Source organism: Tinamus guttatus, unplaced genomic scaffold, assembly GCF_059628265.1.
Source record: "Tinamus guttatus ecotype Peru unplaced genomic scaffold, ASM5962826v1 Tinamus_guttatus_pri_ptg000211l, whole genome shotgun sequence".
In the NCBI taxonomy this organism is placed as follows: Eukaryota; Metazoa; Chordata; class Aves; order Tinamiformes; family Tinamidae; genus Tinamus; species Tinamus guttatus.
Genome location: NW_028288745.1, coordinates 5,644,977 through 5,668,550, shown reverse-complemented (window position 1 = coordinate 5,668,550; position 23,574 = coordinate 5,644,977). Strand labels below are relative to the sequence as shown.

General features: G+C 53.9%; 1 protein-coding gene across 1 annotated transcript; it reads right to left on the bottom strand.

Moving 5' to 3' along the window:
* Nucleotides 1-977: 977 nt before the first annotated feature.
* On the bottom strand, nucleotides 978-22,725 carry RXRG (retinoid X receptor gamma). Its single transcript, XM_010221852.2, has 10 exons — nucleotides 22,614-22,725; nucleotides 7,710-7,969; nucleotides 5,097-5,241; nucleotides 4,335-4,514; nucleotides 3,748-3,908; nucleotides 3,358-3,487; nucleotides 3,074-3,206; nucleotides 2,874-2,965; nucleotides 2,563-2,668; nucleotides 978-1,387 (listed from the first exon to the last, which is right to left on the bottom strand). Exons 1-10 carry the CDS (start codon nucleotides 22,708-22,710, stop codon nucleotides 1,240-1,242), a joined length of 1,452 nt encoding a protein of 483 aa, XP_010220154.2. The 5' UTR covers nucleotides 22,711-22,725; the 3' UTR covers nucleotides 978-1,239.
* Nucleotides 22,726-23,574: the final 849 nt, after the last annotated feature.

Below are 23,574 nucleotides of genomic sequence, written 5' to 3'. Positions count from 1 at the left end.
AAACCTACTAACACCAGCTTACCTTAATGCAAACTGCCACACCAGAGGCAGGGAGGAATCAAGAGAAAGGCAAGGCTTGCTGACCAGAAGCAAAACCAAACCCAGCTGTTTGGGGACCATCTCTGAGGAGCCCACGGCAGTCCCGGCCAGAGGCAGTCGTTGCTTTGCTCAGCCAGGAGCAGGCACTGGGTCCTGGGACTCTGTGAGGCCCAGCCGGGCGCAGCCTCAGCACCTGCTGCAGGCAGAACATCCCATGCACCCCAGCCCAGCTTTCCCAAAGAACAGCTTGAACACTGCTTCTTCCTTAGAAAAAAGGTTCCCTTTCAATAGAAAGCTTCATTTTCAATTTTTTAAAAAATGTCCTTTGGTCAGTGTTTGTCCCCTCTTCCGGAAGGCTCCCTGTTTTTTGTAGGTTCAGTCAGGCAAGGGGGAGGGAAGAAAAAAAAGTGAATTTTGGAGTTTTCATAGCTTTTGGCTTCCTGTTTCTTTCTCTCACTCTTTTAAGGCTGTCTACTTTTCCCACTGAAAGACTGGAGCATGAATCACATTGCAGCACAGAACTCCTAACGGACCGTTTCCTTCCTACCTTTCTCCCCGTCACGGCTATCCCTGTTTCCTGGCCGTCTCCAGGCTGCAAGGGGGCAGGGGCTGGACAAAGCCTGGCTGCATCCCGCCCCGCCGGCTGCGGGGGAGAGGGGCACATCATTTAACACTGTGCCTGTTTTCCCAATAACGACAATCCAGGCAGCTGCGCCGGGATCCAGGGAGGACATTTTTTCCCCCTAGGATGAGCCCCTCATATTGGAGACCTTCATGCCTTGGACATGCTGGAGGCCACTCAGCCTTTATCAAGCAACCTGCAGCAACCTCAGCGGGGCCTCGAGCCCCATGCTGGACCCGTGACCATGGCCAAGGGGGACACGGCCCCAAGAGTCCACTCGGTGCCTCTCTCATACATCATATATTTGGTCCCTTGGCCTTTATTGAGAGTGAAAAAATAATTTAAAGTGATCATCTGTACAGGGCGGGGGACAGATGGCTGGTTAGCTGGTGGGAGAATCCGCAGCGGCCCTGGGGCCGGGTGAAGGAGGGTTAGAGGGGGGATCCAGCTGTGCGACGGTCCCGCTGTGGAGGAGTGGAGAGGCAGAAGCCTCTGGAGCCCTCCAAGGGCTGGGGCAGGGAGGTAGGAGGACACACAGGGCCCCAGCAGGGCTGGGAGCCACTCTGCTGGCCGGAGCCTCAGGTGACCTGCAGAGGGGTCTCCAGCATCTCCATGAGGAAGGTGTCAATGGGGGTGTCCCCGATGAGCTTGAAGAAGAAGAGATGCTCCAGGCACTTGAGGCCGATGGAGCGCAGCGCAGGCAGGCGCAGGAGCAGCTTGGCGAACCTGCAAGGCGAGGAGCGATGTCAGGGACAGCGACCATGGCAGGAGCAGAGCCCCCGTCCTGCACCCAAGCACCGAGGGACCCCTGGCTCCTTCACAAGGCTGAGCAGGGGGTGAAGAAAAAGGAAGTCTCTGCTTTCCTGCCCGCTGCTTTTAAAGCGGTGAAATAGCATGCCTTGGCCATATGCATAAGAATACTTTTTTTTTTCTATTAAAAAAATAATAATAATAAAAAAATAAATAATAATTTCACATTTTTAAACTTGCAAGTAGAAAAAAAAATGAAAAGGACAGATGCCCCCAGCCTCTCTCCCTTGGCTGGGGCTAAGGACTTGCATCTCCCCCATGCTATTGCCATCACCTCCATGCTGGCACAGGCCCCGCGAGGCGGCGCAACCCGCTGCTGACGGCGCTTCCCTCCCTCCGTGCGGCCCCGACGAGCCGGCCTTCCTCCCCGTGCTCCCTGCTGGGCCTTGCTGCAGCCTGGTGAGCCGGCCTTCCTCCCCGTGCTCCCTGCCGGGGCCTGGCTGCGGCCCAGCGCAGCAAGGAGGCTGGAGAGCAGCAGATGCTGCGGCTGCCTCCTCCCTGACGCATCCCGTGCACTGCGGGGCGGGATGCGGGCGCTGGCGTTTTGAGGGCTCGGCCAGCAGAGGGTAGGATTGGATCGGGAAGCGGGATCGCTGCATCCCGTGATTGCTCGGAGGCTCTGGCACAGGGCAGGTGCCGTGATGGGAGCCACCAGCCTGGCACAGCTGTGTTGTTCCGGCAATTTGGGCTGGCCAAGTACCCTGGCTTTGCTCTGGGCTGCAGGAGCATGAGGTGGCTCCAGTAGAGCTGGTGGAGATCCCCCGGCTCTGCCCTCTCTTTTGGGGTGGGCAGTTAGCAATGAGCAAGCAGGGACCGACTGGCCCCCTCTCCTTCATCCAGTGCCCAAACTGGAAATTTTAAGGGATGCTAGTGGGAACCAACAGCTCAGCTGCCCCCTGACCTCTTTGCTTCCTGATCCTGGAAATGCTGGACAAGTTTTCTTGGATGTGGAAGGAAGCAGGACAAGTTCTAGGGGCAGTTATAGATTCATAGAAACCAGGAGGTCAGAAGAGCTGGAACCATGGCGGTCCCTGGGAGGAAGCATGCTCCGTGCTCACCCTCATCTTCCACCCGGATGCAGGGACACTCACCGTCCCGGCTGCTCGGGATACTTCTGCTTTGTGTAGGCTTCCAGCGTGGCATAGACCTTCTCCCGCAGCGACTCCACCTCTGAAGGGCTGGACAAGCCCTTGGCATCTGTTCAAGGGAGAAACCCCAGGCAGAAGGAGTCACTGCAGCAGGGAGGCTTTTTGCCTCTGAGAGGCCAAGCTTGACCCATCATCTCCCATGTATGGGCACCAGGCCGGTCCCTTCTCCATAGGGAAGGAACCAGGAGATGACCTGGAGAAGGGAGCAGCATGGAAGTGCCTTGGCTCCAAGGGCCTGTAGCCCTGCGACTCACCAGGGTTAAACAGCACAATGGCTCGCAAGCACCCCAGCTCTGACTTGTCCATCTGCATGTCCTTCATTTTGGACACCAGCTCCGTCAGAACCCTGTGGTAAAGGTGACACTGGTTCCACCCCATTTTCCCATGCAGAGCACAAGCAGAGGTAGGTTTGAAGGCGGGCTGGCCAGGGACGATGGCAACAGGCCCCCCGTACCTGTCGAAGATGGAGCCCACGCCAGCACTGTGCGCACTGCTGCGGTGCACGTGCAAGCCCGTCGCCAGCAGGATGCCATCCTGGACCGACACGGAGCGATGGGAGAAGGAGGCGATCAGCAGCTCGTTCCAGCCTGTGGGAAGGAGAGGGAGGCACACAGGGCACGAGGGTCTCTGAGGAGGGATGTCAGCAAGGCCTCTCCCTGCCTGCCGTAGTGGGCAGGCAGAGGATATGGTCCCAAGGAAGGAGATGGATGCACTGGGAAATGGTGCGGAGGATGGTACCTGCCCGGAGGAGGATGACTTGGTCCTCCAGTGTCAGGTCGGAGAAATGGGGGATGCGCTTGGCCCATTCGACGAGCGTGAAGAGCTGCTTGTCAGCGGCGTGGCATATGTTGGTGACAGGGTCGTTGGTCTAAGGGATGAGCAACCCCAAAAGGGAAGAACGGGATAAAAAGGGGGAACATTTGGCCAATGTAAATTCACCAATAACCACCCCCCTGCACTGCACACTTTGATGTGTTAATGCTACTCAGACCCACAAGTAAAATGATCAAATCGCCTATGATAGAGAGAGATATTATTATGATTATTCCCTCAAAAAAAACCAGCCACATTTGAGACTTGCTAGCCTTTCCCATTGGCACAGCAGGGCAAGAGCATGGTGCCGCTTACCGAGCTCTCCGTGCCCACGTCACCATACGCCTCCGTCTTGGGCTCCACAGCCAGCTCGGCCTCCAGGATCCTCTCCACGGGCATGTCCTCGCTGCCGCCGCTCGTGGACTCCGCTTCGGCCTCACTCCGTTCCCGGCTCCGCTGCCTCTCCTCCTGCACAGCTGGAACACACAGGGATGGCAGCCTTGGCACCTGCACCACTGCTCCTTGTCCACAGCTTTCCCATGGCCATGGAGCAGCATCACCAGCCTCTGCTCTGGGAAATACTACTGGAGCAAGCGGTTCTGGGGGCAGCACAGCTCTTGCAGCCTGGTCTTCTACCAGGCTGGGTCATGAAGAACCTCCCTGCCTAGATTCTCTGATGTCTGATAAAGGTGGAGCCCTGGTCTACACCCCTATCTCAACAGCTTTGCATCAATCTTGTTTCCTTTACAAAACTAGACCAAAAGTGCCCAGAAATGGTCAGGGTAGGTTTCTGGAGTGCTCCAGCACTGGAGGGCTACTAAGGGCCAGATTAACACTATCAAAAAAAAAAAAAAAAAAAAGATCCCACCACATAGGGAACATGCCCCCCTGCCCACGTGTACCTTCCCTCTTCATTCCCATCGCGAGGCACTTCTGATAGCGGCAGTACTGGCAGCGGTTGCGCTGGCGCTTGTCTATGAGGCAGTCCTTGTTGTCGCGGCAGGTGTAGAGCAGGTCTTTGCGGATGGTCCGCTTGAAGAAGCCCTTGCAGCCCTCGCAGCTGTACACCCCATAGTGCTTCCCTGCAGAGCCAACGGAACCAGTGCGGAGGAGCTTGAGCCTACCCCAAAGGCAAAGGGCTGGCAGTGGGGAGTCCCCAGGGGAGGCCTGGCTTGGCGCTGGGGACCATTAGCAGGGATAGTGACCGGTGGCCATCAAAATCCAGGCCAGACCTCCACTTCCTGGCGATGCAGAGGGGCCACAATCGCCCTATGAGAGGGCTATGGAGCAGCCCCACAGCCGGGGGGCAGGAGCAGGAGAGCCCCAGGTAGCACATGGGGAGCGCTGCCACCAGGCACGGCCGGGTCGCCAGCCCCTGGCATCTGACGGATGCCCAGATGTGGCCGCACGGACACAAAATGCAGGTTGTGAGAACACAACGGTTTGGGGACGGAAGGAAGTAAAAGATGCCAGATGAGGTCATGCACAGCAGAGGAGCATGTCTTTGGCACTGTTGTCTTTTGGGGTGAGCCAAGCCTGACTACAGGTCCTGCATCGCCAGGACGGCCTCGGTGAAGCCCCATGGCACCTCTCTGGCCATTCTCCAGGGCACCCGTGGAGGTTTTTGCAGCACAGAGCCTTCCCCAAGAAAGGAGACCTCCTACCTGAGGACCTGTCCCCGCAGATGGCACAGATGTGTTTGGCTAAGGATCCTGGGCTCGTGGATGGGTAATTCATGCTTCCAATCCCTGGGAGACCTGGCAAGGGTTTGATGTCTTCCGAGCTGCTGACATTGCTCAGGACGTTGAGCTGTGGAGGTACAACCCACGGGACATGAGGTAGGTGCAATGCCCGAGCCTGGCGCCCCATGAAACTACCCCCAACAGGCTGTGCAGATCGGGGGCCCCATGGGCCCGGGTGAGCCCTCCCCTCACCATGTGCCAGGATCATCCTCCCTCCGCTCATCCCTGGAGATCCCTTGGGGGTGGCAAGGTGAGTCTGGCTGGAAGGAGTCAAGCAGTAGCCCCATAGCAAGGATTCACTCTTGCTGTAACTGAAGACGAGGAGGAGGAGGAAGAGGAGGGGGAGATGCTCCGTCACAGGCTCCAGCTCAGGGGGCTGCCGAGACGCGGATCAGTGGCTGCTCAAAGCATCAGGCGCTAAACGCTTAGTAAGGAAGGGGGTTGCAGACAGGGGATTTGCTGCAATTAAACCTATACTTCTGTGCGGCCGGAGGAGCTGAAATGATGTTAACCCACTTAACGCTATTATTTTTAGCCAAGAGGCCCTCCGTGTTGTGTGATGTGCAAGTCCTCATGAAAACACAACCACCTCACTTCCTAGGGCTGAGGATCCCAGCTGCTACTACAGACTGGAGAAGGGTGCAGATCTGGGGTTCCCTGACATTAAAGAGGGGATTGAATCAAGTGTCTATAACCAGCTGCAATCAAATGCAGGCGAAAGGCTCCAGCCGAGCTCCCGAGGAGCTGCTTGTGCTGCTCCAAGTTAAAGGTTACAAACTGACATCGATTAGAGACCTGAGCCTGATGTTGCCCAGGGCTCAGTTTTATTGCTATTTGCTTTTGAGCTGCCGTTGGCAGGATGGCGAGGACGGAGAGCCGGGGAGTGTATCTCGTCCGAAGCTGTCCGGCCAGGGCAGGGTGTTGGTAGTAGCTTCCCCCTCCCATTTATCTTTCTTCCTTCAAGCAAAAGGACAGAATAAAAATGAGGCTTTGGAAGGAAGTCCAGCTAGAGCCTTAGTTACAGCTTCCACAATATCTACAATGCTTGAGTTCATGCATGTTGTTCTCTATTTTGTTTCCCCAAGGAACTGCACAATTTTCACACACAGAAAGTATAAGAATTTCCATGGGAAATTTCAGCGCAGAACAAGGGGCTTGGTCTCATTTGGGTTTTGGACCTTCAGTTAGAAAAAGCTAAATACAAAGTAACTCTGCATGTCTTTCCCTACCCCAGGCCCTTCATTTTCAAAGTGTCGAAGGTTTGATGACATTAGAAATACAAGTCATCCAAGTGCAATTACCCCACTAAGAACCAGCTTGTTTTCCCCCACTGGAAAGTTCCGCAAAAAATGGTTTGCTGGGAGGAACAGAGGTTCACTCCCTCCAGCAGGCAGCTGGACCAGGCTCTCAGGATAGCAGCAAATCAACATGCTCCAGAACCTGAATTTAGCCCAAGGAAGAGACCTCAAATCTCACCTCCTCCAACCATCCAACCACTTTCCTCACTCTAGAAATTTATTGCGAAGATGCTGAGCCAGAAGTATTTTTCTAAATTGCTACCAGGAGCTCAGGGATCACCTTTTCTTTCTTTCTAACTGCACTTCCAGACACCCACAGAGAGAGGGGTACGTGTGGGAGAATCAGAGCAGTTTAGCCATCGGTGCCTCCGGAGCTGGGCTCCTGCAGGTTAAGTGCAATCATGTATGATATTTGGGACACCTGCCTGAACCCAGATCCATTAGCTGCCTCCTGCCGAATCCCCGAGGCTCGGCTGTCTCCTCGCGTTAGAGCGAAGGCGAGTGAAACGCGCGCCTCGGAGCTGCTAACTCGGCAGCCAGCTCAGCACCCAGCTCGGGGAAAGCGCTTCCCCTGCGCCCCAGGAAAAGGTGTCTGTGCAGCCAGCACCCCCACGAGCTCCCCCCTGGGCATTGGGGGTGATCTCCCTGCTGGCCTAGCCAGAGCTGTGGGGGTCTCCAACATTCCCTGCCTTCGGAGTCTATTAATAAAATGCTGGAGCTTGTTAATAAAATACTCCATTCTCACTTAGTTCTGCACCCCCCAGAGCACCTTTGTGCACGATCAGCTCCACTAAAGGTCAGGGCATCGAAGAGGCAAAATCCCACACCATCCCCTCCATGTCAAGGTAGAGGCCCCGGCCCCAGGAATCTCCCTGCTCTGTCCAGAGGGAAAACCTCAACACCTGACGTAGCTCAGGCAGCACAGACAGGAGCACTTCATTCTCCTTCAGCTCATATCAGGGAAAGTTTGCATGCGACACGGAGTATGCGGCTGGCATTTAGCATTTACGTGTCTCTTGCTGTCTCTTTTCAGAGTAGCGAGAGGAAGCAGATATCCTTTTCCAGGAGGGAGGGGAGTGATTCTGCACCGCTTAGCTATGCTGGCTCCTTCCGTGCAGACAAATTGCACCTTAGTGCAATTAGTGCAGTGGAGGGAGACCCATTCCCACCACCCCACCACTCTACCCTCCCTCCCAAATGCTTGGATTTAACCCAATCCCCAAGGATATCTGCCTACCTGTGGGCTGGCGTGAGTCACGAAATTCATGCCGGGGGCTGAGGAGAGGGAGACGGAGTGGGAGCCCAGGGAGGAGGCGATGACGCGGTACGGCGAGCCCAGCGCGCTCACCGGCGAGCCGATGGCGCTCATGGGGGACGGCAGCGCCCGGGAAGCGCCCGCAGGCACCTCGAGGTAGTTGTGAGGACCGTCCGCCGAGTTGCCTGCGGGGACGCTCGACGAGGGGCTCGCGGTCGTGGCACCGGCGTGAACAGGGGAGTCTACGAGGAGAGGCAGAGACTGAGTCCTGGGGGACACATGGGGACAAAAAATACACGGATGGGCATGGGGAGGAGGGAGGCAGCTACAGTCCACATCATGGATGTGTTTCTCCCATGTCTTGTCACCGAGAGCCTAGACATTGTCTTGGACAAGACCAATCCCAAATCTGCAGGTGGTACTCAGGTACCAAATACCCTGTGTAGACTGGTGGGTATTTACCTAGCTGCTTTTTAAGGATTTATATATGACCTTTTCTCCCTCCCCTAGAATTTACCAACTCCACTTGGCATTATTTGTCATTAAAATTTCAGCAAGGTGTTGTTCCTATGTTGGCTTTGCAACACAGGAGACCATTCCCTCGAGTGTCAAGGCAAGATGCTGTGCAGGAATGTCACGCCGTTGCTTTTCCACTGCTGGTGCAGATGATGTTTGTTGTTCCCCTTGTGACTGAAAACAAGGCTGGGTTGAGTTTGGGAGTTTTTTCCCCCCTTTTAACATTATTGCAAAGTTCTTTACATGACAGTGTTTGTTATTTTACCTGAAGTAACAATCAAATCCGATTCAAAGGGAAGACGCACAATAAAGACGGGAAAAGGTCAGCTTGCTGAATAACATTAAAGACATTTGTCAGAGTCAAGGAGGACTCGATCCGCTGTTATCAACCCGTTTCAGACTTAATTTCGCGCAGAGTGGGCAGGAAAGGTCTTTGTCAAGTCTCACTTTGACTTTTGGGATCAATTCTCCCAGTGGGAAAGCAGGTGCCGTGACAAGAGCAGGAGCCTCAGAGACAGCTAGGCAGGCTCCAGTGCAGGGGAAACCGAGCCAGGACGCAGGGTCTCATCCTCCCCATGGAGAGGCCCACCCCACTGCTCCCTGCCACTGCATTGGGGTACCCAGACCTCTTGGTCCATGTCCAGCTTGGAAAATAAGTCGTGAAAGGGAAGTCTGGGCAAAGATCTGTAACATGACAGCAGGCATGGAGAAGAGATATGAGGAATGATTCTTCATCCTTTCCCAGGACATAGAACATCCCCCATGGGATGGGGAGCTGGATGGAGGCTGCTCCTCCATTGACCTTGCACCTTCATATTTTGAGGAAATTTAATTGCTGGAGGCAATTTAAACCACAACGGTCAGTTCGCCCAGTAGAGTAAAACCAAGTCACAGCAAAACATCCTGGGCAACGTGGTCCGAACTTTTCCCTGACTTCCGGCCCCTGTCCAGGATTGTCTGGCTGAGCCAGTCTGCAAGGAGCATTTCTGTGGCGCTGCTGGCAGCCCTGCTCTACTGTGAGCTCCCCACGAGGGTGGCAAATCCCCCGGGACAGGGCAGGGGGCATGGGGAGAAGGGAGCCTGCTCCGCGTGCCAGCCACAGCCCCGCTGCCTCCACCGGGACTCGGCACGGGTGACATTTAAATAGGCCAAAGTAGGTCGGATCCATCTGTCAGGTAATGAAACGTGACAGCTCGATGCCAGAGACGCGGATGGCCGCAGTGAGGTCCCTGCTCAGCCCCTGGCCATCCAGGGCCAGGTAGGGCTCCTGGCTTCACCAAGGCTCACGCATCTCCTGAAGACGCCAGCTGAGACGCTGCAACAGATATTGGGCTTGCTACTGCGTTTAACCACCTAATGCAGCTTCAGAGTCGCACATGCAAACAGGATCCAGTCCTCCTGCTCCATTAATGCTCCACCCCGCCACATGCATCAATTTTTCAGCAAATAGTTGCCCAAGCACCAGCATTAGCCACCAAAGCTGAGATGAGACACAACAAGCCTTTGATTCTCTGCTGCCATCTGGGTTTCTGTTTCCAAAATCATAGCCCTGGGAGCAGAAAAATCTCCCTGCTCTATCTAAGAGGGCTCGAGGCAATGAGAAACCTTCCCCTCTACCGTGTCTGCTCAACAAGCACACAGGTTGGAGGTTTACAGCATGAGAAACCCTGCCGCTACAATTGCAGAAATGCATTTTATCTGATGTACAAAAGGCCCATGGATAAGCAGGAACAACAAGCACAAGGAAGCTTCCCTGGGCAGCAGGAGGACGTGCGCTGCTCCTCTCAGCATTCAACTGCAGGGCTCCACGCTGGCCCTCAAGGAGTGGTGGGGCTGGAGGCACTGGGGACTCTCATCCATCCTGACCCAGCATCAGGTGTGATGCTGAGACCAGGTGCGATTTTATTGCACCCAAGGACACGCAGACGAGACGCACCTGTAGTGTGGCCACATGCGCTTCCTTTCCCAGGAACCAGGCTATGGAGCAGGGAAGGAGGGAACAAAACCCTCAGAATTCAACCTAGGGTTTGCTATGGAATTTAGCGGGGCCTCTGCCTTGCTGGGTATCCTGGCTATTTCACCCTCATCCAGCAGCCAATCCCCTAGGAATTCTGCCGGGTTTTCCCCTGCAGTTTTCCCGAGCCCCCAGGCGACCCAGCCTAACCCCTCTTTGCTCGGGAGAGCTGACAAGGCCGCGGCCGGGGGTGGCGGGGCAGCAGGCCAAGTTACATGAGCGCTAATAAAAGAGACTTTGTGGAGAAGCCAAGCCAGCCTCTCGTCCCCAACCAACTGTGCTTGCAGATAGGAGGCAGCCAGCACAGCGGCTTCCCTCGCCTGGGAGCTGCGCTCCGGATGGAGCACATCCCGCTGGTGACAAAACCACCTTTCACAGCCCCTTCCATGCTCTTATATTTGAGGCTGCAAGGGCAAATCCATCTGCTTGTGCTTTAGATGTGTCCAGGCGACACTGCGCGGGACAGTCTGTCTCTCTGTGCGCTCAGCTGTGATGCTTTGCAGTCCCAGGGCCCTTTTCCTTAGCACAAACAATGTGCTTGTTCCTAGCTGTGTGTGTCCTCTCAGATAAGCATTTGGCCGTGTTATTCAGCGATTTAAGGCTGGAAATAACAGCTATACACACTATGAAAAATGCATGCATCACCCTCTAAATGTTATCTACAAGCAAGTCAGAAACATTTCAATTGATTGCATTCAAAAAACAAGCAAACCATCTTAACTTGTTGCTTACATGCTCTAATTAGTTATCAGAATTTCAGGCTGAAGGGAGTGCTCTGAAATCTCGACATGCCGCAAGTTAAGCAGCAGCCACATCACCTTCACGCTGCCTTCCTGCAGCACAGTGCAACACCGGAGCAATGGGGTGGCCGTCGTGTGCCAACCCGATCCACCTCCTCGCAGTGCCAACACGGGCAGGACAAGGAACATTTCCATAGCTATATTTTGTTTGTTTGTTTGGTTGGGTTTTTTTTTGTTTTGTTTTGTTTTAAACCAAAGGTAAATGCAGGCTCAAATGCCAGTTAAATACACTGTTAGCTAAAAGATGGTTAAACCCCTGATATGTTGAATCATTTGGAGGAGCTAGAAACTAGTGTCTTTGTCTCTCTTACAAAAATAACTCTTCTGCTAACACTTTCCTCTCCTAGAAATCTCCCAAAAGCCCTGATGAGTGTTGTGAGCCCTGTAGAGACTTGGGTGCGTGTCTGCTTCTTATGAAGAGCAGTTTGAACGTTACTTTTCTGTTGTCTCTTTGTAAAATTTTAGTACCCAACACAGTAAAAATAAAACATTCTGTATTTATCATTTCACACTTCTTGCAGAAATGGGTGGAAGCGCTGCAGAAACCACCCAAGAAAAGAGGTGTTTTGGAAAGTCAGGGGCTTGCAAAACTTGGGGATGCCCTGGTGCAACATCAGTGATTTTGCTGCACTTGAACTGCCAGAGGTCAGCATCTGGGACAGGAGGGAAAAAAATAGTGGGGCATAGTCCCTTCCAACCTTAAGCATTCTGTGATTCTGTGAATAACTTCCAATGAAAATAACATGAGCCCTATTTGAAAAGCAGCTGTTTCCTGCAGGATTTTCACAATTTTTAATAGAATAAATTAAACAAAAAAAAAAGAAAAGGAAAAACTCTTGTTTGGTTGAATTCTGCTCTCTCAATGAGCAGACCCGTCCCGCTGGCACCACACGCACATCCCGCACCCAGCTGTACGGGAACGGCTTTTGCTTTGCTGAAGTCCATGCCCAAAGTGCGGCCCAGCAAACTTACAGCCACGCAGAAGATGCGTTGGCCGGGCTTTTAAATCCCTTTTTCCCCCCTCCACAGCCTTCCCACAGGATCTGCTTGCCTCTCCAACCCCGAAGGCGCAGACTGCGAGCGCGAGTAGGATACTCACTGCCGAAGCCCGCCGGGAACTTAATGAAGTGCGGATAATTCCCATACATGTTTAATCTTCAGTTCATCCCTTGCCTTTCCCGATGCAGTTGCCTCCTCTCACTTCAGGGCCGGGTGGCTCCGCGAGGGCAGCGGGGCTGCGAGGACGCCGGGGCAGCTGCCTCCTCGCCCAGCCTCATCCTCGCACGCTGCCGCCGTCTCCCCGCCACGCCGCGCCGGCCCCGCGGGGGCTGCCCCCCGCGCCGGGCCGCCCGCACATCCACGGCCGCCCGTCCCCGGCCGAGGCAGGGGATGGATGAGCGCCGGGCTCCCGTCTGGGTCAGAAATTGAGCGGGGGGGACGAGGACGGCTAAGTTGTCCAGGGGAGGAGCGTCGCGGGGAAGGAGGAGGCACGCGTGCCTTTCCACCAGTGAACGCGGCTTATTCACCATATGGGTGGGCAGCAACACAGCCCCCCGCATGCATGGGGCTTCTCCTGCAGGGAGAGGATGCTCAGGTGGCATCTTGATGCCACTGCCAGGGAGCAGGCAGAGAAGGATGAGGAAGGGACCAGGGACAGAGGAGCGGAGTTTGCTCAGTGCCAGATACTGTCAGGAAATAGTTCACAGCCATGGTAGGACAATCCCCTAAGCTGCTCAGCCCATCCCATATATAGCTCCATAATATCGATGGCCTGGTGCCTAACCTTTGGGAGAGCATCTCCGCATGGCCAAAGAAAGGGTTAACCAGACGGTGTTGGGAGCAAGGGGCTTCCCCAGTGAAACCATCAGTGTCCAGCTTCCAAAAGCAGCAATAGCAGGAGGGGCTGGCTGCAGATGCTGTTGGTGCTGGCAGCTGCGGGGCACAGAGGTGCGCGCTACGCGGCCGCCCTGCGCCTCAAGCGTGGCCGCGCTGAGCTGCGGCGCACGGGTTAGTTCTTCCCAACTGCGCAGGATCCCAGCAGCTTTAATCCCGTGCTAATGAAGTTTTAGCTGGGAATTATTTTTATTGATCTGCCCAGAGCAAAGAGCCTGATTTTAGCCCAGCTCTGGCAGCAATCCCTCCTCCCCACTCCTGACTCCTCTTTTTCTTTCTTCTTCCAACTTAGAAGAAAGGGGGAGAGGAGAAGAAGACCAAACAGCTCTGAGCTCCTTAGGAAGGCTGGCAGTCCCGAGCAGTAAGTGGATTACTCTATTGATTTCTAGCAGATCTGGGTTAGCGAGCGCTTAGCGCTGCCGAGCGCACACGCCGAGCGGCTCTGAGGAAACCCCTCCTGGCCATCGCGTGGATAGGGAGGTGCTCCTGTGCCTAAATCAAATGGTGACCAACTCCACCCTGCCTTAATCCCTCCAGGTCTGTGCACAGAGCTCCTTAATTAACTTCTGCTAGAAATAGTACAGATGCTGCTTCGGATTCTCAAAGGCTTTCTACTCCCCACCTCTGCAATGTAGGAGGGGAAGACTTTATGCCTGCCACTGACACTGCAGCAAAGGAAGTCATTGCCACCCTGCTCCCATCTGGGCCAATCCTTGGGGCATCACTTGAGGCAGGACTGCTGACTGATTTATCTTGCTCCATTCCCCATCCAATTTCCATTCCCAGCAGCAGAAATTAAATCCTCGATTTCTTCATAGTATTTTGGAACAGCTCAAGTTCTAGAGATTTCCCAGGCCCTTTCCACCAAGCCTACTGAGATGCTGGCCTCCAAGGCAAGACCCAAAACATGCAAAGACCCAAACTGGAACACTCTTATCCCATATCATCCCTATTCCCCTCACACTGGATTGAAGCAGAATCCCACATGTTCCTGAGCATCCCGTCAGCGCCCCATCCCAGCTGCAGAAGGGCAGAAGTATCCCGTGGTCATGCAGTGAGGGCAAAGGTAGCCCTTGTAACTACAAGCCCCATGCACCTCTCCCTCTGCTCGCACTGCTGCTGAGCTCTGGTGCCCCAGAGGAGCCCCCCTACTCCAGGACCCTGGTTTCAGAGCCCGGCTCCCTTCCTAGGTTGCTCGCTAGCCCCCGAGGTGCCTTGTGAGCCAAGCAGCCCTTTGCGTTCTCGCTTGGCTGCTGCCTCCCATGCAGCCATAGCCGCAGACACGCGGCTAATGAAATTAGCCCCGGAGCCCCACGAGGCTAATGCAATTACCCGCAGCAGCACGCTCCGCGGCAGCGCCGCAGGCGCCGCGGGGATAACGCCGCCTCCCGACCCCCGGCCACCCCCGCCGCGGGGTCCCACCGGAGCGGGGCGCGGGGGGCAGTGCCTACCTGGCGCCAAGCACCGCTCCCTGCAGCCTAGAGCCAGCTCTGAGCGCGGCTAATTCCCCGTCTGCTCCAACCTCGAGAGACCTTCAATTAGCAGCCCCGTAATGAGGCCCTCGACGCTAATCAGCGGTGTCACCGAATCCTCTTAGGCCGCCCTAAGCGCCTCCAGCGGCACGGCCCGCGGCGGGCCCAGCTGCCCAGGCGGCCGGGGGAATTACCTCCCTGTCGGCGCGCAGGCACCTATTGACATGGACACAGGAGAGATGCTCCTGGGCAACGCAGATCCCGGGCAAGAGCTCTGCCAGCCCAGAGGGCACCCAGTTCTCAAGACACCCTGAGCTGCGGGAGCCCACCAAAGTTTGCTAAAGACCAGGAGATATTTTCACCCCAACGCTCCTCTTTGAGGGGCAAGGGGCAGGTGTGTAGCCGCCTGCTCCCACGTTACCCATGCCATGCAGCCAGGCTTGCTCCCTGGGATGCCCTGGGAAGCTTCCCCCGCGCCAGCACATCCGCTCCGACTCGCGTGTCCGGCTCCATCAATGCCCCGCTTAATATCATGCGGGGAACACAAAACAACAGGTCCACTATAACGCCGAGATATCCTGAGGCGGAAAACTCATTCGGAGCCCGGTTAGAGAGAGTCAAGTCAATTAGACACTTGCCCGGGCGTCAAGCTGCCAACAATCCCAGCCTTTGTAGCTGCAGAAGAATCGCTGCCTATGTGCTTCCCTGGCCACTGCCCCTCGCCCCAGCGGAAAGGTCAGCGGCGGCGGCGTCACGGAAAAGCATGCAGCAAAATATTCCTGGGAAGGTGGATCCAAAATAAAAGAGAATAAAATAAGACATGTACGCTCTTTGGAATAAAAATGATAATTAAAGAATCTTTCCTGCCAAAAGTATCCACTGCCTGGGGTCAAAGCAGGGAGATTTGTGCGACACTGCGCAGAAAGGTTTGGCCATGGATTATGTGGAGGGCAGCGGTCCGGTCTACAGAGCAATCCCTTAGGGCGCTTGGGCGCCTGCAGGCTTTCACACAGGTCACCCCAGTGTTTGCACTTTGCTAGAACCAGAGGAGGCAGGAAAAAAAAAAAAAAAAAAAGAAGAAAAAAAACCCCAAGGTGCTGCCACGCTGGGGTGAGGAGAATCACATCCTGCTGTGTAGCCCAAGGTAAGTATCTGGCTCCACTTTATGTAGAGGTGCTGTACAAATAGGGCTCTAAGTTGGAGTGGGACAGAGCAAAGTCAGGATCTCCAAGGGAAAATGCCCAAATCATCCAGATTCACAGGCAGACCAAGAGGCCATCCTGTCCAGAGGACACTTTGGTGGGAAAAAGAGCAACCAGTCCCTAACAAAGTCTGATTTGATATGTCATCTGGCATCCGGCAAAAAGCTTCCAAAGTACAAGGTGGAAGAGCTTCACATGGCTCCTCCCTGATGCTATCCTGCAAAAGCCCTTTCCCATCAGGGGGGCAGAAGACCTACAGATTGTTATTCAAAAACCAGCTCTGCTTAACCACACGTGATGTGAGGCTGAAATTTCTGCAAAATGCTTGAAAACAACTGAGTCATAGTCCTTCAAGGAAAAAAAAACACACTGACGAGCAGAATTTCCCAGTCTCCTGAAAACAAGCCCCCAGGTTCTTGGGGAACCCATAGGAGACATAGCCCATACAGTCACTGGAAATATTGCTATTTTATTCAACAGCCATTTTTCTAGAGACATTTTTTCAAAAAATTTCTTGACCAGATGAACTCTGATGGCCATCAGAGCAGGGTGGGTTTTACAGCTGCATGGCGCTATGCAAAGCCATGGGGGTTCCCACGTGTACCCACGGGTGGACATGGCAGCCCCAGTGCCCCGGTGCAGCCAGCAGCCCTTCGCTTGCTGCTCTGGCTCTGTGTGGCCCCATGTTCGTGCTTTCAGATTTCCTCCTGCTTCAGCAAGTGCAAAACTCCAGAGACAACCTGTCAATCTCCATCACATCCGTCCACCTCAGACAGGCTATTTATACCAGCCAGGCAAGCACAGCTCGGGGAGATCAAGGTAACGGGTTATTTATGCTCTGAGCAGCTCCCTTCTCAGGGGAGGAAGGATTGGGGGCACCCAGGTGGAGCAGCCCTCACATCACAGGGCACTGACCTGTTCACAGCTGAGGATGCTGTAGCCATCACCAGCTACTGCACAGTCCCCAAGGTCCCAATCACGACAGCCAGGACCCAAAAGGTTGATATCTATCCTGCAAGACACCTTGTCCTGGGCATCCCTCTGCATCCCACCACTGGGAGCAGAGATCAGCACATTGCTCAGTGCTCTCTCCACGCCAGGCCACAGCTGCCAGCTCGTTCATGCTGGATCTGGCTATTTAACATCATCTGGATCAGGTGCAAGCATCTGACTACACACTGGTCACATTAATGCCATAGCAAAGATCTGGCTTTCACTGAATCACTCCTGTCTCTCTCATGCTTTCTGTCTACTAAACGCAGGCTACCAGAGAGCAGATTTTATCTGATCCAGGATAAAGCCTGCCTTATCAAGTTGGCCCCTTAGCATCACCTAAACAGATCTGAAGAGAGAAGAGGCATTTACACCAGATTAGCACTTCTAATGTGCACTCCACCGTGGTCACATGGCCATGGAGCTTTTGATCTGGCCTAAGAGCCCTAAAGCCACATTTACCAATCAAGGAGATGCAGCTTCAGTCAGCACTTCTCAGCCAGCTGCCTCTGCTGTTTAGTCCTCGCTTGGGTTGACAAGGCGTCTCCTATAAGCTACTGCAGTGTGGGATTCCCCAGGGTGGAAGAGTGGAGCTGCTTATGTCTGTCTTCACGGGGCGCCTCGGAAGCCAGGGAGCTTGCCTAGATCCTAACCCTGCTTCACTGCTCAAGTGCTACTGCTGCTATCATTAACCCCTTTTCCAGCAGGCTTCAGCTCATCTATGAGATATCCTGGGAGAGAAGGAGAAAATCAGTACTGCTACAGCACTCCCTGTCTGCCCAAAAGAGAGGGAAGTGTTTCTCAACACTTTCCTGCCTCACCTAACAGGCAGAGACCTCATTCATGCAGGTAATGACATGATTATTCTGGTGTGGGCTCTTCTGAGCACTGCTGAGTTTCAGGCAAGTCTTGAACAAGTTTCCATCACTCCAAATGCTACGATCCAGCACCTCTGGCATTAGCACACATCCATCACAAATCCTGAATCCAGGGCCACAGCCCTGTGTTTGGCTTCATGCACTGGCCTGGCAGCCAGATGTCACAGGTTAGGATGGGGTTCAACTCCTAAACTAGGGGGCTTAACAGACCTGGCTCACCACCATTTGTGATCAGCTCTTGGTAGCTCCAACCATCCCTAGCTTCTTTTTATTAATAAATACCTGGCTTTGCAATTGCATCTACCCACTAAATTCTGCAACCCTGCAGCCTAAAATCCAGGACTGCAGAGACCCCAGCACTTTAATCATCCCAGAAATAGTGCAAGACACTTCTCAGTGCACTGAGTTCCTCTCAGGATGCTCTTGGGCACATGAGCCAGGTGGAAATCTTGGCTGGGAAGACTTCTCTCCCAAGACTTGTGCCTGTAGATGCTTGAAGTACCTCAAGGGGCCCAGGAGACCCATTTACTTGCTGTGCTTTGGCTCACATAGCCTTTAACTACGATGACACAGCACCAAGGCAAGGTGAGTACTGATGAACCCCCGGCCAGGTGAATGGAAAACAGACAAAGGAAAGCAAAATGAAAGCAAGATCTGCAGCTGATGCCAAAGGACATGGCTCCCCGCCAATCCTGAAGGTCCTATTTGCCACAGCCAAAGCTCTTCCCCTGCTTGGGAGAGAGGGGACATTGGTGGAGCCCCACTACAGGACAGCTATGGCAGTTGCCTTGGAGAAGGACACGGGGGCACCCAGTCCACACAACCCACCTCCTCCAGGCAGGTGTCTCCCAAAGCCTCTCCAGCTCTGGCTCCCCTTGGAGACCAACCTCTGGCAAGCCTCGTGCAGCCGCTGCCTCCGAGCAGCCACGTCCCTGCCCTTTGCAACGCGTACGCAACAAGAAAAAGGTCAGTTATGTCTATCAGCATGGATGTGGCTGCGAACCAAGCTGGATGGAGGAGGCCCAGGCAAGGGACAGCCCCAGCAGCATCCTAGCCCCGTGGCCAAGCAGAGGAAGGTGCTGAGCAGCTCAGGCAGCCGCTGCTGGGAGGCAGCGGCAGGGAGAAGGGTCCTTGGGCATGCTCAGCTCCCGCATCCCCTGTGAGCACCCAACGCTTGCAAGACAGATCCTTGCAGTGACTGCTGCTACACTCACCAGATGCTTGTGTCCAGCTTACATAGCTCTGGCCTCCCCCAAGTCTGAATCTCAGCTGACACACAGCAGAGAAGAGAAATATATACACATAATTCCCCTTCAAGCGTCACATAGACCAGGAAGCCTTTGGCCCTGGGGCTGCCCAGTGGCTCCCTGTCCTGCCGGCTCCGCAGCAGCACCTGCTTCCCCACACAGCTCCCATGTCCGTGCCCCGCAGCCACAGGCCCGCTGGCCAGACCGGCCTGGCCAGCTGAGCTCCAGCAAGGATTTCCATGGAGCTACCGCAACAAGTCCCGGCAGCCCGAGAAGACCATGCAAAGCGATGGCGGCAAGGAGAAAAGTTGAGGTTGTGTGATGCACAAGGTCATGCAATCTCTGCCTGCCCTGTCCCGTCCCTGTCTCCCCACCAGCAGGACCTCATCCTCTGCAATCCAGGGTTCCCCAAACGCAACCAAGTGCTGCTGGGCTTGGAAATCCGCTCGAAACCCCAGTGTGGAGCGCCCTGCCGCGTCGGCTGCCCTCCCCTCCCCACTGCACGTCTGCCTTTAACAGTTTGCCCGATTACCCATCGCAACTAAAACAACAGAGCCACAAAAGCGGAGGGTGGAAGGAGGTGGTGCTGGGCAGCAATTAGGGCCAGGAGCGGGAGGGAAGGGAGCGGGGCAGGAACGCACAAAAGGGAGGGCAGGGACATGGGCCGCACACACGCTGTCCTGGGGAGGCGGGTGTGAGCCAAGGAAACGGGTGAGAGGGAAAGGGTGGTTTAAACAAGCAGTGGGCAGTGCCCGCGGGGTCGCATCGCCGCTTCCCCCTCCTTGCACCCTTTCGGCTGGGCCTGCACTGTGGTGAGGAGGGGGGACACTGGCCAAGGAAGGAATCCATTAATCTCCCTGGTAATTACTGCCACATATGGATTTGCACAATTACGCTCCGTTAATTGGTTATTACGGGCAAGCTGGGCTGACTGGGCAGAACGGCGGCGCTTTAACCCCTTTGCTGCCCGTCGTGGGGCTCAGCCTGCTCGGCCTGCTCCCCCAAATGCTTTCTTCCTCAAATAAGGCCCTCAAAACAGAGACTGTTATTCATCAGTATTAAAATCTGCAGCTTTGCTGAGAACCAGGGCAAAAAATTACCCTGCAAAGCCCCTCAAAGCATCAGAACTTCAGCCAGTTGCATTTGTTGGCATGGGGACACATTCAGCCTCACAGCCACCTCCAGTACCATTCACAAGGGACAGACCACCGAGATCTGACTCCCAAATGTCTTCTGCAGGAACCAGCAACATTTATGGACCCCAGCCGTTCGCACCACATCCATGTCACAACAGAGGGTTCCCATCACCCAGCTACTTGTCCACTGAGAAATTCCTCTCTTCCTCTTCTCATTCCTTCCTCTAGCACTCAGGAGTGCAGCTGCAGCAATACAACTTCAGGAAGAGTCAGCAGCCCCAAGAGTGGCCGGGCAGGAGTCAGGGGTCAGGCTCTGAAGAGAGCAGCAGTGATTTCCTGGCTGCCTGACTTCAAAGCAGCAGAAGTTTCTTCCTCGCACGAAAGCCAGCTCCAAGCTAGCCGTCCAGAAAGGAACATCTCATCTATTGAAAAGGCAGCGTCTCCCAGCTCCCTGCGAGTTTCTTCAGACATGCATGAACTCCGCTTTGAGAAAGAGAAAAGCGGGCAGGCTCCGCACACACGAAAGGTTGCCGGTCCCTGCCATAAACCAATCACCGCTGCAAAGTTCAGAATGAATCTTCAGAGCTGTCAGAGGAAAGACCGGGCAGAACCTGCAACCGTGGTTAAAAAGGTCAACTGGGAAAAGTCAGGACAGGAAGGACGCATGCTTTATTGACAGATGCAGAAAGGAACAGATTAACCTGTTAGGAACTGTGGGTTGTTTTTAGCAGCACACAGTCAACTGCCCGGCAGGGCCTTCTCAACTTTAGTTGATGCTAAACCTGTTGTGAAGCATTTCAGGACAACAGAGTCTGGGGATGGAGCTCGGAGCCTGAGCGGGGCTGAGCATTGGGCAGGCCTCTTCCTTCATCCTGTGGCATGAGAGAAGACTCGGACGGTGGAAGCCTTTGGCACTCACGGCCCTCACCAGCCTTTTAGGACTCTGAGCCCTGGACAATCGTGGGTCTCTGTCCATTCACTTACTGGCAAATGTCTTTGTCCGAGTAGGAAAGAGCTGCCTGCATCCAGGGGCTTGCTCACAGCTTCACATATGTAATGAGCTACCCCACTAAAAGACTCAGGAATCTTGCAAAACTGATGAAATTTGACCAAATCTCCCCCCTACACTGGGAGCATTTTAGAGTCCATATGTGTTGAGTTTTTGGAATATTGCAAAAATGTCTGCTTTCCTTCCAAAACCACCTCTCGAATATGGTGGGAGGGGCTGCTGGGTTGAAATTGGGCCTCATGAAGCAATCCAGGAAAAATGCAAATTGTATAAAGGATCACCCTGTTCTCACACAGGAAAGAGGCCAAACCTGGCTGGGGAATGTCTGGTGACCAAGAGTTCAGCCTGGTGCTGCAGGGTGTAGAGAGCCCCAAGCCAACATCACGTCCAAGATCTCCCAGTGCATCAATGATGCTAAGTGATTGGTATTGATAGGGATTCATAAAATGCTTCTACTAAGAAAGCAGCAAGTGCAGTTGCTGTTCTAAATTGTGTGTGATCAGAAATATATAAAGGCAAGAAAGACTATTCCTTTCAATCAGGGTAGATTTACACATATTTGGTAAAGAGCTCTCACGCAATGGAGGCAGTGAAACAGGCAGGGTCAGCCCAAAATGCAAAGCAAATTGAAGCTGCTCTGAGGTGAATTGGGCCATTTTATCTTTTATTCAATGGAAGTCTCTCTTCTTCTTCCCCCCTGCCCTTCTTCCTCCATACATATGTGTACATACACATATGTACAGATTTAATATATCTGACAAGAATCAACATTTATCTAGGGACAATTTCACTTTTTGGAAAAACACAAAACTGTAAAAAAGGATTATTCTCCTGCAAATTCCTGGCTAGTTTTACATACAACTTCCAGCAGTGCTTTATCGAGCTGATGCAATGCATTCCTTCAGTAGAAGACACCTCGCACCCAAGCACAGTATCCCAGTCCACACTCTGGACATTTTCCTTGTCCTCCACTGAGAGAGGAAAGCACGGACTCACAGTAAACGGATCTAGCAGGGATCTCCTCAGCTCATCATACCCATCTGCCTGTCCCATATCAGGACCAGAGACCTTCACTGATGGAGATGCCACCTCCTCCCTGGCATCTCTGCCAGCAATCCCAACTGCCCAGCTATTCCCAATGGCTCACCCGAGGCTTCCTGCAATGTGTGTTCATGATTTTATGGCTTATGCCTTATAGGAGCCCCTCCACAAGTACATCTCTGTTTACACAGGTTTTCTTTGAATTTGAAAGACTTCTGCTCCTCACCCTGTCCCTCACTAAGCAGCAACAGTTGCTCAACCTTTCTTTGAAAGCCCTGACCCCTTGCCATCTGACTAGGCTTTTTACTGACTTTCTCACAGATCCGTGGCTCCGTCCCTAGCAAATAAGACGTCCTCCCCTCCCATCAGTCCTGTACATCTCCTCAACAAGCTCAAGAGAATAAACTACACCAAGAGTAATGGGTGAGTGCAGCACAATGCTACCAGTGTTTCTTTCCAAAGCCTGCACTGAATAAAACTCCCATAGAGGGATAGTTGGTTGGCACCTCCTGCTACAGTAGTTGCATGCCCAGGAACCCAGCAAACCCCACTGGTCAGCAGTGGTCACGGGTCACCCTGCCACCCCCACCATGCGGCTCCTCAATGCAGAACTGAGCCCCCTGTGCCAGAGACTGTGGGCTAAGCCCAGCCCGATTCCCGAGCGTGAGGGTGAGGACTTACTTACAGAAGTGAGGGAAGGAGCCCATCTCCAGGGAACAAGGAATCTGCATGCCCGGCTGCATTTCCAACCTGTGTCCTGTCTCTTCAGTGGACTTGACCATGAAGGGAGTTTTGGGATCAGCTCTCCCAGCTGTGCTGGGCTGTCGGAGCAGGAGGGGGATCAGAGAGAAGGAAGCACTTGCTTGTTACGAACCAGCATCCTCACAGTCCGTCCTAAGTTACAAATTTACCTCCCAGACCTTGACCAGGGCTGGGGTTTCCTGTGTTTGCTGTTCGGGCTCCTCTCTCTTTGGAAAGCGAGAGGTGTTGCAATGCGGAGGGGGAGGGCCGGCCGCACGGGGTGGGACGCGCTTGGTGCACAAGTGTCGATCCAAAGAGACTTGGCTGAGGAAGTGTCTTCTGGAAGCAATTTCTTTCCTACCTGTGGCTCCTGAAGGAAGGAAACCAAGTGAAGTGCTGTCATTCCATCATGAGCAGCCATGGGTTGTGTCTAGCGCATCCAGCTTCCAGACTGTGACAACTTTCTTCTGTTGAACTCTCAGTGTGGACCGTAACATGTGTCTCGCTTCTGTTTTCCTCTTTCTCTCTTCCTTTCTCTCTGCCAGTTGGCCTTTTCTCTTGTCTGTTAGCAAACAGACTCTCTATCTGATAGCAAACTTTGCGGTCAAGAAGGTGGTGATTGTGTTAGCCACATCCCCCCTAAATTCCAGTGAGACCAGGAATAGCTGGCTTTTGCCTCTGAGGGCCGTGGGGCAGGCGGAAAGGGGTAATGTCCTACACTTGTTCCTGTGCAGCATCACTAGGACAGACCCTCATCTCCGCCAAGGTTTACAAATAAGACAGCTGCCCTGAGCTGTGACCAGTTTTTCTTGTGTTGAATTTGGACCCTCTGGCTTCACCTCTATGCCTATTTATCTCTGTTGCCCCCTGAAACCATCTGCCTACATTTTCCTTCATTGCTTGCC